This window comes from Delphinapterus leucas, chromosome 2 (assembly GCF_059928025.1).
Source record: "Delphinapterus leucas isolate spDelLeu-1000000601 "Yukka" chromosome 2, BTC_Dleu_Yukka2, whole genome shotgun sequence".
NCBI classification, from domain to species: domain Eukaryota; kingdom Metazoa; phylum Chordata; class Mammalia; order Artiodactyla; family Monodontidae; genus Delphinapterus; species Delphinapterus leucas.
Genome location: NC_143130.1, coordinates 154,948,252 through 154,965,229, shown reverse-complemented (window position 1 = coordinate 154,965,229; position 16,978 = coordinate 154,948,252). Strand labels below are relative to the sequence as shown.

At 44.5% G+C, this 16,978-nt stretch overlaps 1 protein-coding gene across 1 annotated transcript in view; it reads right to left on the bottom strand.

The window, feature by feature from the left end:
• The window catches only part of IFT43 (intraflagellar transport 43), an 89,277-nt gene that overhangs the window by 48,057 nt on the left and 24,242 nt on the right, over positions 1 to 16,978 (bottom strand). Inside the window, exon 3 of the mRNA XM_022576491.2 lies at positions 7,625 to 7,689. Within this exon, the coding sequence (XP_022432199.1) occupies positions 7,625 to 7,689 (65 nt within the window). The remainder of the gene's footprint in view (positions 1 to 7,624; positions 7,690 to 16,978) is intronic.

Genomic DNA, 16,978 nt, shown 5'->3' with positions numbered 1-16,978 from the left:
GGTACCTACCTTAGAAACTAAAACCTACCCAATAGGGTTGGTGTATTGCACATATAAGGTGCAGCTATGGACTGAATGTGTGTGGCTCCCCAAATTCATATGCTGAAACCTTAACCTCCAATGCGATGGTGTTTGAAGGTGGGGACTTTGGGAACAAATTATGGTTAGATGAGGTCATGCGGGTGGAACCCCCATGATGGGATTAGTGCCCTCATAAAATAAGGAAGAGACAGAAGATCTCTCTGTGTGTGCACACACCAAGGAAGGCCACGTGAACCCAGCCTCTAGATTTCTAGCCTCCAGAACTGCGAGAAATAAATGCTTGTTGTTTAAACCGTCCTTTCTATGATATTGTTATAGCAGCCTGAACTGGCTGAGACAGGTATCTAGTACAGTACCACTGTTATCATCCCAAAAGAATTTAAGGTGAGAACAATATTTTTAGTGTGAATTCTCTGCTCTAACCAGACTGACAGTGCGGTTACTGCTCCCCACCCCCCAACACTTATGCCTACACCAATCCTTGAACCAAAATGCTCTCCTCACAGTGCTCTTTGCCCATCAGAATCCCTCCAGCTTGACCCCCATCTCCTCCGCAAGGGGCTCGCTGACCACTGCGATTACTCTCCTCTGACGTCACAATACCAGGGTTGGCCACTCCGTTAGTTTCTCACTTATGATGCGATCCTGACTTTTGTGAATGAAAATGCCTCATCTCCCTAATTGGAATCAAAGCTCTTGCAGGGCAGGAAGCACAGAGCTCCCCTGGGGCACCTGCAAATAGCAGGAGCTCACGTTCTCCAGCCTTCACGGGGCAGACCCTCAATCCAGCCCAACAATCACCTCTCTGACCGCTAGTTGGCCCCCTTTCCTCTTCGTTTCAAATGTGTTCTACTTGCCTCCAGATGCCAGCTCTCCTTTGCTCCAATAAGCTCAACACTGTTTGCCTTCCCACTTTGAAAAAAGAAGAAGACGAAAAAAAACGCAGGCCAATTCAAAATGGCCTCTTCCCCCAATTCCCTACTCCCCTCAGCCTTTTTTGATAACTTACCAGCCTTTCCAAGCTCCCTCCTGTCCTGGAGGCAGAATGTCCCTGCCTCTTCCTGTCCAAGGTTAATTAGTCTCTCTCGGAAGGTCTTATCCTATGTCTCCAGGATCTTACTCCTTCACAACCCCCCTATTTCATCTGTAATCACTCTTTCCCCAGGTTTATCACACACACGAATCTCAACACAGACTCCCCCTTCCAAATACCGCCCCACCTCTTTCCTTTCCCTCTCAGAGTAGGAGCCTGTACCACTGTCCCCATTTCCTCACTTCCACCTTCCTCTTCAACCCACTGTAATCGGCTTTTGTCCCAACACAAATCACTGTGATCACTTCCTCAAAGGCCCCTAGTAACCTCCAAACAGCCAAATCCAAGGTTCTGTCCTTGTCTTCTATTTGTACATATGGCTCAAACTGTAACTGCTTTTTGACCTTTCTTCTGGACTCCCACACCATGGAGACGATCTGCATGGACCACCACCGCCCCCACGTCAGGTCTCTCCTCCTGCCTTCTCCATCTGACGGCACCACTACCCAACCAGTCACCGAAGCCAGGCACCTTGCAGTGGACCGTCAACTCCACCCTCTGCCCTGCATCCAACTAATGGCACTTCTATTAAGTCTACCCCCAAGATGTCTCCAAATCTCTCCTGTCCATGCTCACACACATTGCCCCAGTTCAGGCTCTTATCACCCTTCACACAGAGCATCATCTCCCCAACAGGTCTCCCAGCCGTCCAGAGCTCCATGTGCCACACCGACACAGTAAGTGACCAACCAAACTACTGATCTCATCATTCATGTGTTCAATAAATAGTCACTGAGTGCTCATCATGGACTGGCACTGTTTGAGGCACTGGGGGTATGTGAACAAGGGTGTGTCTCCTCTCACGGAGCTTACAGGAGAGTAGAGAGAAAAAGACAATACGTGCACGTGTGTGTGTGTATGGGTATATGTAAGGTGGTGAAACCTACAGCAGGAGATGGGGAACACGGACTGATGAGGGGTGCTATTCTGTATAAAGTGAGGTCAGGTGGAGCCTGGGAAGCCATGGTAAAGACTGGGGGGTTTACTTTGGGGTGGGGGTGGGGGATGCCCCTGGAGGGTTCTGAGCAGACAAACGTGAAATGACCTCACCTATGTTATAAAGAGGTCACTCTGGCTCTTGCAGATAAGACTAAGGGAGGCAAAGGTGAAGGGGGAGGCCAGTCAGGAGAGCCTGGCCTGAGTCAGCACCAGGAACGACACTGGCTGTAGCACTGGCCGCGCAGACGACAGGTGTGTTTCAACTGTGACTGAACAGGTTTGCTGACAGACTGAACCTGAGTGGACATGGAGGAGTCCAGGACGACCCCAAAGTTCTGCGTCTGAGTGACAGGGAAGGTGGAGCCCATTTATGGAGACCTGAGGGGCCTTGGGGAGGTGCAGATTGGGAGACGGGGTGGAAATGAAGAGGACCGATTTGGACGTGTTAGGATTGAGTTGCACATTCAGGTGGAAAGGTCATGTGGACAGCTAGATGCTCAGGGGAAGGACTGGGCTGGAGATACAAACTCTGGGGTTATCAGTATACAGGTGACAGGAAAACGCCCGAGAAGGGATGGAGAGCATGCCGAGAGCGAGCGTCGACAGAGGAGAGGTGGCTGGAGGACGAGCCCTGGGCATGCCGACAGACACTGAGGGGTCAGGACCAGGCGGCAGACCGAGGAGCCAAGCAAGGGGATCCCTTGAAAAGTAACACCAGAAATGGAAGAGCACTCCCTCCCAGGGAAAATGGATCTGATCTGGAAAAATCTTTAATATATTCATCGAGGAATTAACACTTGAGATTCTCTTTCTTTTTCTCTAAGAAGCAGATATAGGATTTGACTCATTTCCATATTTCAAAATAAATTCCAGATAATATAAACACTAGAATCCCCTAATAACTTAGAAAAGTAGGGCTCCTCAATTAGCCTCTCACTAGCATACTTCAAAGTCACCTTCTTCTTCTTAGTTAACACGAAAAAGCAGTGTTATGTTCACCAAAGGAACAGTGTGGCGCTTAAATGGCATATGGCATATATGGCATATAAATAGACAGGAAGACCACCAGAACAGAGTAACGAGTCCAAAAGCAGACCCAAGTACATACAAAGATACAGACTATGGCAAAGGTGGCTTCTAAATTCACTGGAGAAAGATGGGTTTTCAAATAAATGGTGCTGGGACAATAGTCATTTAGAAAAAAGATAAAACTAGATCTGCACCTCATACTGTACACTGGAATTAATTCCACATGGATCAGAGATCTAAATTTTAAAATGTACCTTTATGTACCAATGTTTCCTTAGGTCTTTCTCCCAAGGCAATAGAATTAAAAACGAAAATAAACAAATGGGACCTAATCAAACTTACAAGCTTTTGCACAGCAGAGGAAACCATAAACAAAACGAAAAGACAACCTATAGAATGGGAGAAAATATTTGCAAACGACGCAACCAACAGGGCTTAATCTCCAAAATATACAAACAGCTCATACAACTTGACAACAAAAAAAACAAACAACCCAATCGAAAAATGGGCAGAAGACCTAAAGAGACATTTCTCCAAAGAAGAAATACAGATGGCCAATAGGTACATGAAAAGATGCTCAACATCGCTAATTATTAGAGAAATGCAAATCAGAACTACCATGAGGTATCACCTCACACTGGTCAGAATGACCATCATTAAAAAGTCTACAAATCACAAATGCTGGAGAGGGTGTGGAGAAAAGGGGACCCTCCTACACTGCTGGTGCGAATGTAAGTTGGTGCAGCTACTGTGTAAAACAGTGTGGAGGTTCCTCAGAAAACTAAAAATAGAACTACCATATGATCCAGCAATCCCACTCCTGGGTATATATCCAGACAAAACTCTAAATCAAAAAGATACAGGCACCCCTATGTTCCTAGCAGCACTATGCACAATAGCCATGACATGGAAACAATCTAAATGTCCATCAACAGATGAATGGATAAAGATAATGGATAAATGCCATTTGCAGCAACATGGATGTAACTAGAGATTATCATACTAAGCAAAGCCAGAAAGAGAAGGACAAACACCATATGATATCACTTATATGTGGAATCTAAAATATGACACAAATGAAGCTATCTAGGAAACAGAAGCAGAATCAGAGCCATAGAGAACAGACTGGTGGTTGCCAAGGGGGAGGGGGTTGGGGAGGGGAGGACTGTGAGTGTGGGATTAGCAGATGCCAGCTGGTATATATAGGATGGATAAACAACAAGGTCCTACTGCATAGCACAGGGAACTGTGTTCAATATCCTGTGATAAACCATAATGGAAAAGAATTTGAAAAAGATGCATGTATGTATAACTGAGTCACTTTGCTGTACAGAAGTAATTAACACAACATTGTAAATCAACTCTACTTCAAAAACAACTATAAAAATAAATAAATAAAATGCAGACTTAGCGTGTGGTTGTGTTCCAATAAAACATGATATATAAAAACAGGTGGTTGTGCACTTACAGTCACCTGATCAATGACAAAGGAGGCAAGAGTATACAATGGAGAAAAGACAATCTCTTCAACAAGTGGTGCTGGGAGAGCTGGACAGCTACATGTAAAAGAATGAAATTACAACATTCTCTAATACCATACACAAAAATAAACTCAAAATGAATTAAAGACCTAAATGTGAGACCAGATACTATAAAACAACTTGAGGAAAACAAAGGCAGAACACTCTTTGACATAAACTGCAGCAATATTTTTTTTGGATCCTCTCCTAAAGTAAAGGAAATAAAAGCAAAAATAAATAAATGGGACCTAATTAAATTTAAAAGCTTTTTCACAGCAAAGGAAACCATCGACAAAATGAAAAGACAACCTTCTGAATGGGAGAAAATATTTGCAAATGATATGACCAATAAGGGGTTAATATCCAACATATATAAACAGCTCACACAACTCAACATCAAAAAAACCCAAACAACTTGATTAAAAAATGGGTGGAAGAACTGAATAGACATTTTTCCAAAGAGGAAATGCAGAGAGCCACCAGGCACATGAAAAGACGCTCAGCATCGCTAACCATCAGGGAAATGCAAATCAAAACCACAAGGAGATATCACCTTACACCTGTCTGAATGGCTATCATCAAAAAGAATACAAATAACAACTGTTAGCAAGGATGTGGAGAAAGGGACCCCTTATACAGTGTTGGTGGGAATATAAATTGGTGCAGCCACTGTGGAAAACAGTATGGAGGTTTCTCAGGAAACTAAAAATAGAACTACCATACGACCCAGGAATGACACTCCCGGGTATATATCCAAAACAAACAAAACAAAACAAAAACACTAATTTGAAAAGATACAAGTACCCCAATTTTTTTAGCAGCATTATTTACAATTGCTAAGATATGGAAGCAACCTAAATGTCCATCAACAGGTGAATGGATTAAGAAGTGGTGTATAGAGATACAAGGGAATAGTACTCAGCCATTAAAAAAATGAACAAAACTTTGCTGTTTGTAGCAACATAGATAGACTTGGAGGGCATTAGGCTAAGTGAAATAAGTCAGACAGAGAAAGACAAATACTGTATGATATCACTTCTATGTGGAATCTAAAAAATACAAGAAACTAGTAAATATAACAAAAAAGAAGCAGACTCACAGAGAACAAACTAGTGGTTACCAGTGGGGAATGAGGGTGGGGAGGGGCAATATAGGGTGGGGGAGTGCGAGGTAAAACTGCTGGGTGTAAGACAGGCTCAAGGATGTATTGTACAACAAGAAGGGGAATATAGCCAATATTCTGTAATAACTATAAATGGAAAGTAACCTTTAAAAATTGTATAAAAGCAGGTGGCTGGCCTGTGGGCCACAGTTTGCTGAATCTTAACATATAGAAACAAATAGGGATACATTTTAAATTTATATATACCTGCTTATTTTTTGCAAAAAGAAGTACAGGAAGGATAAAACAGAAACTAATAAAGAAGTTACCCATGGGAGATGGATGGGAATGAGGTAGAAAGAATAAGGATGGGAGTGAGATATCTCTGAGTATATCTTTCTATACCATTCTGATACAATAAAAAGTACACAATATCACCTGTTCTTGCCAAAAACATTTAACTTGAATCTGATCATGAGGAATCAATCAAAGAAATCTAGAATGTGAGACGCTCTACAAGACAACTGGCCTGGATTCCTCAAAAAAGTCAATACACTGGGTGGAGGTGTAGTAGGGCGAAGGGGAGCTGGAATTATTTTAGAGACTAAAAGAGCCTAAAAAGAGACAGAACTACCAACATAATGTGTGAATTCTGATTGGATCCTGGAACTACAGAAGAGATTTTGGGGACAATTGGGGAAATTTAAATATAGACTATATTTTAAATATTATTAAATCTTTATGAAATTTCTTAGATGTGATCATTATATGTGATTATTTAGAGAATGTCCTTAATCTTCAGAGGTGCATGTTGGAATATTAAGAGGTAAAATATCATGATGACTGCAGCTTATTTTCAGATGATTCAGGGGAGAAAAAAAGGGTGTGTGCACGTGTGTGTGTGTGTGTGTGTGTGTGTGTGTTTAGAGGTGGGGAGTGGAAGGGAGGAGGAAGGGGGGAAAACTGGAAAAAAATATTTTCGATAGTGCTATTTTGAAGGTAACAACTGCTGAAGGAAATTCTGAACGAAAGTAATGTCTCTTCTTTGAGAAAAGGAAATTCCTTCCCTGAGTTTATCGTTGGCCATCCCACTGGTGTAGTCAACGTGTATACATACATACATGTATATTGGTTTACCTTTCGTCTGAGACTTACTACAAGGGATTAAAGACCAAAATGATTTGTAATCCAGCAGTAACTAACAGGCAAGTCCATTCTGTTTAGAAAGTAACTTTAAGAGCTTCCCTGGTGGCACAGTGGTTGAGAGTCCGCCTGCTGATGCAGGGGACACGGGTTCGTGCCCCGGTCTGGGAAGATCCCACATGCCGCGGAGCGGCTGGGCCCGTGAACCATGGCCGCTGAGCCTGCACGTCCGGAGCCCGCGCTCCGCAACGGGAGAGGCCACAACAGTGAGAGGCCCGCGTACCGAAAAAAAAAAAAAAAAAAGTAACTTTAAGAAAAACACAGAATGTTAGAATACGGAGGAACTTTGAAAACATGCCAAGTGAAAGAAGCCAGTCATAAAGGACCACGTAACATATGATTCCATTTACATGAAATGTCCAGAATAGGCAAATCAGAGAGACAGAAAACAGGTTGGTGGTTGCCTAGGGCTGGGGAGGTTGCAGGGGGACACAGGCAGTGACTACTAATAGGTATGGCGTTTCTTTAGGGGGTAATAAAAATGTTCTAAAAGTGATTGTGGTGATGACACTACAGCTCTGAAAATACTAAGAACAGCTGAATTGTACCTTTCAAAGGGGTGAATTGTAAGGTATATGAATTACATCTCAGTAAAGCGCTTATAAAAAATAAAAGAACAACACAGGAGCACAGTGTCCCCTGCCCGCCCCCCGCCCCCGCCCCCCGCCCCCCACCCCGTGACCTGCCAGCACTCACTTGGAAGCCTTCATGGAGTCATCTGCCCAGCCTCCTTGCCGGCGTGGTGGCTTGGGAGGGGGAGCCTGCAAGGGAAGAGAAGTCAACAAAACAGTCACTCAAGACCAGCGTTCAAGCAAACAGGCGCTGAGGTTAAGGAACCTAAACCAACCTTCTGAAACCTTCAAATGCAAATACTATGAAGCCTGGGTGCTTTCATATCCTTCTGGAGGACAATCTGGCAACGTCTACTGAAAGTCTTAGAAATGCTCACACTTTTTGAGCCAGCAATTCTAACCCCAGGAATTTATCCCAAGGAAATAATCAGAGAGAAACATAATGTCACTTTTGAATATAATGAATAACTGGACGTCAATAAGGAATTTAAGTAAATCACGGAATACACATGTGAAAATACTATGCAATAATAAAAAACTGTATTAAAAAAGAATTAATGATATGAGAAAGTTCAACATGTGTTAACTTTTTAAAACATGTTCAAAATAGTAGGTATATGCTTCTAATTTTGTGAAAAGATCACTAATACAGAACATTAGTGTAACCAGCCAGAACATCTGTAACCAGCCACCTGCTTTTATACAATTTTTAAAGGGATCCAATGAAAGGATTATGGCAATTTCTTTTTCCTTCTTTATGCTGTTGTGCATTTTCCAATTATTTTTTACCGTCAATTTATATCACTTTTATAAAAAGAAAAGTAATAAAATAAAAATATAAGAGAGAGGCTTGCTTCAAAGACACAAACTCAAGTGGTGGGTCAAAAAGCTACTCAAGTTATTTGGGCAGGAAGCATTCACCTGCAATAGATACATCCACAAACCCAAGTGCAGGAATTCTTGTAACTATTTTTGATTTTGTGGGCCGCACAGTCTCTGCTGCAGCTACTCAACTCTGAAGCTGCAGGGCAATCAAACCACAGACAAGAAGTAAACACCTGGGTGTAATGTGTTCCAATAAAACTTCACAGAAACAAGCAGTGGGCCAAATTTGGTGGGAAGTATTCTGCAGACTCCTGGGCTAAAATCACTGTAATGTCCTTTCAATCTGTTGCTTAAAACCTAGCTTGCAGTTTTTTAAGAAAACATTCCCTCAATATGGTAAAATACCTTTTAACTTTTGATATTTTTATTTTACACCAAGATGTGTTTCCTTTCCTGCTTCTCTGGTAGCACCCCAGCCTGCCAAGGACATGTTCCATCTAGAGACGGAGCCTTTCTGCGGGATGAGGCAGAACCTATTGGAAAGGCCTGATGGAGGAGAAGGCAAGTCCTGGAAAGCCTGCATCCAACTTAGCTCCTGGGAAACCTAAGTAGCACTTTAGAGAAAACAAACTTGAGTAATGAGGTTCTGGACTCTCAGAAACAACAAAAATGTAGAAGTAGAAAACGCACTATTGCTTGTCTCTCTCAGGGGGGAACCCAACAAAGATGAACGAAGAGATCCCCACCATTAATTCCCAGTCCATGCATCCTTTTTTAGTATCCCTGCCACACACAATCACCGGTCCCCAGGCTGGATGGAGAAGCCTTCCATCCCAGGACCCCTCTTCCCTTAGACACAGGTGACTGAACCAGGGCTGCACCAGTCAGAGCCAGTCACAACCAATCACGTTCTCTGTCCCAGGAATCTGGAACTGAAGCTCAGAGGTTAGGCTGCTCAGACAGCACTGAGTGTTGGAACTATAAGGACCAGCTGGAATCAGAATAAGCCCAAACTACCACAAGCCAAAGTTGTGTATAAGCAGAGATCAAGAACGTTGTCTTGTTCAGCTCTTACCATGTGGAAGGCATTGCAAATGTTAAAGAGATTGGAACTGAACCATATCAGGCCCCTACAGGAGGTTTTAAACCAATCTGGCCCACAGCTTTCTTCCCTATGCTTTTGCAGATAACATCCCACTTTCCTTTACCCAAGGGTAGGACCATCTTGTGACAATGTGCATTCCTGAATTTGGAGGTCACAAACTAGGAACTGCATATTTGGTTTGGCCATACAGTGGTTTTTGTCTGTTTTTAAATTTAAACTACCATTTTAAAAATTGTAAGATTTCCACACAAAACAGGACTCTCCGGCTTCTCTCGGAAAACTGGAAACTCTAGCAATGCTGGGGCTGAGAAGCAGCCGCCCTATGGTGACTGGACACGTGCATTCTAGCTCGCCACGGCCCCCACACGCTCTGTCTCTCTCCTTCCTGCTGAAGTCAAGTGCCAGTTGACATCTATTATGATGGCGGTTGTGCTGTTGTTTCTCTTCCAGTACAGAATTCTCTCTCGCTTCCTAGGCCTACTGGAAGTGGGAAAATGAAAGCTATGTCAGGTGTTTTGACAAAAATGGGAACAAGCATATTTCTTGGGTGGAAGTGAGATCTTTTCTTACCACGTCAGTGTGCCCACTGCAGGTATGCCTGTGTCTAACCCCCAGTCCCACTTCACTCACCCAGGTGCCCTGCCTAGCCCCTGTGGCATCTGGGTGTGTGGCCCTGGAACTAGCTTCTCAGAGCTGGGATCCCCTGTTGTCTCCTCTTTGCTCTGGGTGTTGGACAGAATAAACCCATGTGAAATCCGTGGTGCCATGGTGTCAGGAGGCCCAGGCCTATATGGCACTTTTCCACTGATAGTCTACAAGAAGAAGGGAAGGGGTCTGGTGGCCTTGGCAAGGTTCCTCAACCTGTGTGTCCTGACCCCACCTCTGCTTTCTGCCATGGGGTGTAGGTGACAAGGGGGACAGGAAGGGACTTCCCTGGTGGCGCGGTGGTTAAGAATCCGCCTGCCAATGCGGGGGACATGGGTTCAATCCTTGGTCCAGGAAGATCCCACATGACGCAGAGCAACTAAGCCCGTGCGCCACAACTACTGAGCCTGCGCTCTAGAGCCCATGAGCCACAACTCCTGAAGCCCGCGCGCCTAGAGCCCGTGCTCCGCAACAAGAGAAACCACCGCAATGAGAAGCCAGCGCACCACATCGAAGAGTAGCTCCTGCTTGCCGCAACTAGAGAAAGCCTGCACACAGCAACAAAGACCCAACGCAGCAAAAAAAAAAAAAGGTGGTGGTGGACAAGAGGAGCAGGGACTGAACTGGGGAGGGATTGTGAAAGATTAGGCATCTGGAAAAGGAGCATAAGTGACATAAATTTAGGTCAAAACTCACTCCTTTGAGTAACCACTGAGCTGCTGAGGGATTAAATTAGTGACTATATGGTAAATGCTTAGAGCAGTGCCTGGCACATAATAAGTACTATATCTTTACTGTTAGCAGCAGCAGCATCACTAATGTCAATATTTGAAAGGTTAGGCCACGTGTAATAACATATACTGTACCATTTGGAAAAGAGGGGGAATAAGGACTCCTCTGAGCCTGGCCTGAGCTGTCATTTTGACTACTGATGCATCATATGGTTAATAAAGTTCCCTAAGATTCCAAACCCCCAAATGATCTGCTTTCTCTTCTTTAACCACAAACCCCAGAAAGTCACAGCTATTGGAAGGATGAGTGAGAATCCCTTCTGCCTAGATGTAACACAAAGACACTTCTTTTCTCATCTTCTTTCCACTCCTAAACAGTGCCAGCTGCTAAATTAGGACAGCAGCTTCGAAACAGAAAGACCACCACACAAGAGTCACTCCTCCGCAGCCGAAGAATTTAACAACTAGTCCCCAAATCAAAGGGGCTTTTGCACTAATAACTGAAGACTTCCGGAGTTGACATAATGTTGTAAAAACAGTATTGGCTGCTTTTCCTTGAGATCACCTGGGAGAGGAAGAGTTACAAAGTACTTCTCTGCACCAAATGGGGCAGGGTTATAGTGGCCTTCCCTGCTCCCCACTGGGAGTCCTGGCCAACCTCAGAGAGAGCACTGAGGTGGCCGGGAGATGGGGGGCGGGCAGAACTCAGCTCTCTGCAAGGTAGGGTTTGGGTGTTTACCGGGAGATGTCTCTCCTGATGGGGAATCCTTATGGTCATGATTTAGTACTCTGAGTCCTAGGATAAGAAATTCTTCGTTTTGTTTTTTTTAATAAATACTCCCTACTATGAGTCTTGTTACGGCCACACACAAATACCCTGTCTCCGGGCTTCCCTGGTGGCGCAGTGGTTGAGAGTCCGCCTGCCGATGCAGGGGACACGGGTTCATGCCCTGGTCTGGTAAGATCCCACATGCCGCGGAGCGGCTGGGCCCGTGAGCCATGGCTGCTGAGCCTGCACGTCTGGAGCCTGTGCTCCGCAACGGAAGAGGCTACAGCGGTGAGAGGCCCGCGTACCGCAAAAAAAACAAAACAAAAAACACAAATACCCTGTCTCCATGAGACAGACGTAATTAACCACTATTACCAAGTGACAAAGGCTTCTCCCCAGAATTCAACTTTGTTCCTATGTGGGGAGCTGAGCACTGTCCTATACGCATCAGGTGAGTTAGAAAAAGCAGAAGACGTCATCCCTGTCCTCAAATGATACCCCGGGTCCAATGAGGCTGGAAAGAGGCAGAATTCAAGGTGTATCAGGTCTGTATGAAATCTATGTGATGGACATTGGGCTTAATCTGAAAACGCCAAGGCCACACTGGAGTGGGGAGGTAGGTATCAGGGATGGAGGAACTGACAGTCCTTCCAGCGAGAGGCTGCATCAGGGTCCAAAGGTGAAGCTGAGGAGGAACCCCTCAGCCCTGGGGCAGTTCCACTAAACTCTGCAGTTTTCTCGTCACCTTTGGTGGTTTTTATTGGGCCACACTCTCCTGGGGCATCATTCAGACAGCGCTCTGACAAGCGTGCATACGTTTGCAAGGCCTGACTGAAGGCTACACAGAATCGTACCAGTGTGGGAAGTGCTGAGGACGACGAGGCTGACGGAAGCTTTATGGAATAAGTGGGGCTGGCCCTGGATTGGAAAGATAAGCAGAAATGTAAAGGAAAAGCATTCCAGAAGCAACCAGATGCAAGGTGCAGTGACACCAGGATAGCACATAACACTCAGGCTGTAGCAAATGCTGTTCACTGATCACTGGTCAGGGTCCGAGGTCCTCAGCACCTATCCCTGTACAACGCAGGCTGGAAGCGAAAGCTGATGCAACTTGATCACAATGGAGTAGTTTAAAATTAGGTGCAAATGATCTTTGAAACGTAAGCGGGTGACTGGTTTTTCACAATACAATTTCAAAGGTCTGGTGGGTTCTTTTGCATGGACAGTCCAGCCCCTGAATATCTGGCTGCTCTCCCTAAGAGCTATGACGACGTCATCGAGACACCTGTTAGCACAGTTTCAGAAAGAGCGCTGCGGCCCTCTCCCCACGACGACGTGAAACACAGGACACACTCTAGACCAAGACCCTGCTGTTGCTCCTTTTAGAATAGCTGCCAGAATTGCTGTGTTCCCCCTGCCTGTGGTGACAGATCAGATGCTGGGCGGCTCTGGGAGCCTGAATGCCCTCCCCAGCTCACTGTCAGAGCCCAGTCCTCACAGAAAGTGCTGAGAAGTTGTCACCCTTCATTACGGACCCCACCATTTGTGCCAGGGGTCCTTCCCTCTCCTGCCCACCAGGTCTGGGTAGGACAATAGGAGACATGAATGTGTGATTTATTATTTCTCAAATCTTGTGCGTCTGGGTTCTCTGTGTAATGACCCGGGCATTTAGAGAAAAAGGAATTTACTCTTGCTCCATCCTTGAAACTAGAAACTTAGTCTAAGACAGCTGTGGCTTTTTTTTTCCACCGAGCCCACCAACTCCACAATCCTCCTTGACCAAGCACCTGGGAAGACATTACCCATCTGTATGAGGTATGACTCTAGAAGAAATCTGTTTCCTATCCCTGTGTTAGGAAGGAGGGAAAAACAAACAAACAAACAAACAAACAAACCCGGATGGGTGAGAGAGAGTAGAGCTCAAATGATCTTAAAAGCCAGGAAGAAGAGAGGACCTAGACCTAGAATTCAAAAGTCCTGGCTTATCCTTTAAATAAGGCATGGCCCCAAGACATCTGCTGGGAAAACGATTTCCAATTTTGGCAGATTTACCGCCAGGTAACATTACCCAAACTTGTTTTTAAAAAAGAAAGAGTCTTAAAATGTGCAACCCCAGGAGGGACAGAAATAGGAGCGGGTGACGGTAGCCCTTAAGCAGTGCATCCCTCGTGTTCTCTCTTAAAAGCTGGAGTCACGTCTCCGAGTGTGGGAAAGCAGCACAGCCTGCCGGGGCTGCCGCCTGATGGACGGAGGGGGCAGGACCCCGCATAGCTCCTGGAGAGAAGCAAAAATGTGCTCTCTCCAAAAATAAACAGGGGCAGAAATGACTGCGAGTAAAGGGGTGGAAGCACGTGACTGGTGGTTGCGGTCCTGAAATACCAGCTTTCTACAAAAAGGAGACGATGAGAGGCAGAGAGCAGGAAATTCAGGAAACGGCCACTTTATATGGTCTCATCCGAATGGGCCAGGATTCAACTAACTGGAATTACCAAGTCACAGGGAGCCTTTAGGGCTAGACTTGTTTCTGATCTTTATATGGTTCCCCCAGATTCTTAAGATGCCGAAATAGAAAAGATACTGCAGTGCCAAAAAAGGAGCCTTTCGAGTTTAGAAACTTCTCACACACTCTTAGAAGTCCTGGAGAAACCCCACAATGTGAATCAGTCCAAAATCCAAACGGCAGCCTGTTTCAAAAAGCCAGGCCAAACACACGCATGAATTCCCAAAAGAAAAGGCATTCAGTTAAGCAAGATCCACTGCACACCTCCCACCTCCCACCTCCCATGTCCAACCCTTGATTTCTGGCTAAAAACAAACTTCCTTTCCTTTCTCCAGCAACCTGACGGAAGATCCAGGAAAGCTGCTCTTATGTGCTTGAGGAGAGAGAAGACTAACATTTATTAATATGTGTGCACACTGCAGGGGCTGCATTTATTCCTCAAATCTGTCCACCAGGCACAGTTCCATCTCTGCCAATTTCTTCCTCCAGCCTCAACCTGGGTCTGACAACTAATTCATCACAGACCTGAGTTTTCCCCTCACGGGTTTAAGGTCATGGCAGGTAATGGAGCATGCAAGCTTATAACTGAACCCTTATGAGTAAATGTAGCTCTTTCAAGCTGAAATGGACATAGCAAACTGTGAACTCTATTTTAAGTATAAGACAGAAACCTGATCACCAATAGATGCTAAAGCCATTAGGTGAAAGACTGATTGACAGGGAACTGGACATTCTCTTGATGCCAAAGAATCACCCCACACATTACGTGCCAGGTGCGAGGGAGAAAATATTCCTTGACAACAGAGATATCTGTCAGCACCCTAACTCGGTGATCACACTTAGCACGTCAACAATGGGGACGTGATGTGCTACCACCTGAGGCATACAGTGCCACCCAGGAAAAGATACTGCCCCAAGCATTCAGCTGGAATGTAAGCAAGCCTTCCAATCTGACTTCCTGCTTACTGCAGATCAGGTGAAAGAGGAGGAAGTTCAGTGACACTAGGAAGAAAGAATCAGAAAAAGCCAGCACAAGGGAAACTCTGAGAATAACTGGCCCAAACTCTTCAAAAAGTTAATACCATTAAAAAGGGGGCTGGGGTGGAGACTATTCCAAATTTTTTAAAAGAGACTTAAGAGAGAGAAACATAGTAGAGTGGTTCTTGATTGGATCCTGGTTTGAAAACAGTCAGCTATAAAAGATATTCTGGAGACAACTGGGGGAAATGAATATGGCCTGGGTAATAGATGGTATTAGGGAATTGCTAATACTGTTAGGTGTGGAGTCGTGGATTTCTAGGAAAATGTCCCTATTTCTCAGAGATATATGCTGAAGAATTTAAGTGACATTTCATGATGTTTGCTTTGAAATAACTCAGCAAAAAGTTATATATAAAACATGTAAATACATATTTTAAAATATTTTAAAAATTATCATTCAAGCAAATACAGCAAAATGTTGAAAACAATTGAACCTAGGTGGTGGGTGTATGTTGTTCATTGTACTATTGTTTCTACTTTCCTGGATGTTTCAAATTTCAATGAAAAGCTAAAGCTAAAAAAAAAAACTAGATGCATGAAGTTTAGATTAACAAAAGAGAAAAAAGACAGGGGTGGGGAAGAGGAGAGCACCAGTACGAGGGTTGTTTGTAGGTGTATCTGCTCAATGAAGACCTGTGCTGAAGAGGAACAGAGACCTTCTCCACTCTGTGGCTGGGAACTCCGAACACCAGTACCCTGAGGGCCAGAAAACAACTCTACACCCAAAAGGTAAGGTCAGATCCCTGCCAGGACTAGACATGACGGGAGAATGAGTTTCTAAATAAAAGTGCCTCCCCGCACCTCTCACCCCACCCCCAATTTGCTGTGGATTGTGTTTTAATTGTGCATATATGCATATGTGAAATTTGGGTAAGGAAAAAATTGCGGTAGAAAGAACACTAGACCAGACTGCTTCTAGTCTGGGCTCTAGTCCTGACTCTGCCACTAACTAGTTTCATGATCCTGGATTTTAACTCATAGTAGAAGTGATTCCTCCCAATTCTACAATTCTGTGATTCTTTGAGTCTATGAATTGTATTTTTCAATTCAGGGAGAGGGTATCCAGGCGAAAAGATGTAAACGATGACATGAAATGTTTATATTCAATCTGAACTTGTATGAAGCGGGTGGGGACAAAAAACAGAGAAGAAAAGGTTACAGGGAGAAACGAGAATACGTAAACACACAGATTTGATCAGTGGTGAATAAGCCAACCTAGCCAATGAGAAAGAATACATTAACTAATTGATAGCTCATAATTATAATAAGAGCCAGCATCTACTGAGGGTTTACTCTATGCCAAAGCTTCAGAAGGATTACTTTGCAGAATCCCCGAGACCCTGTGAACTGTCCACTACTGTGTAACAAGTTTACCCACGAGGAAGTTGAAGCTGAGAGATTAATTTAAAATCATCCTAGCAGTAAGAAATGAAGCAAGGATTCAAATCCAATTTGGTTTCTGACACCAAAGCTTGGCACTGAACCAGATGATACAAGATTTCCCAGACGTTAGGTTCATGCCAGCTAGAACAGGAGTGAAAGGACACAGCGGCTACAGAAAAGAATCTGTCTGGACTGGAACAAAGTGCCCAAGAACAAGAGAGACTAGATCAATGACAAGGTTAAGACCTGGGAAGACCAAACCAAAAGGACCACCTCCTTCATGTATCTTCTGGGCACAAAGTACAGTTGACCCTTGAACTACACAGGTTTGAACTATGCGGGTCCACTGATATGCAGATTTTATTCAGGAAATACAGTACAACACGATCCGTGGTTGGTGGAATCCATGAGGAACCATGGATATGGAGGGTGGACTGTGGGACCTGACATCCACCAATTTTGATATCCATGGCGGGGAG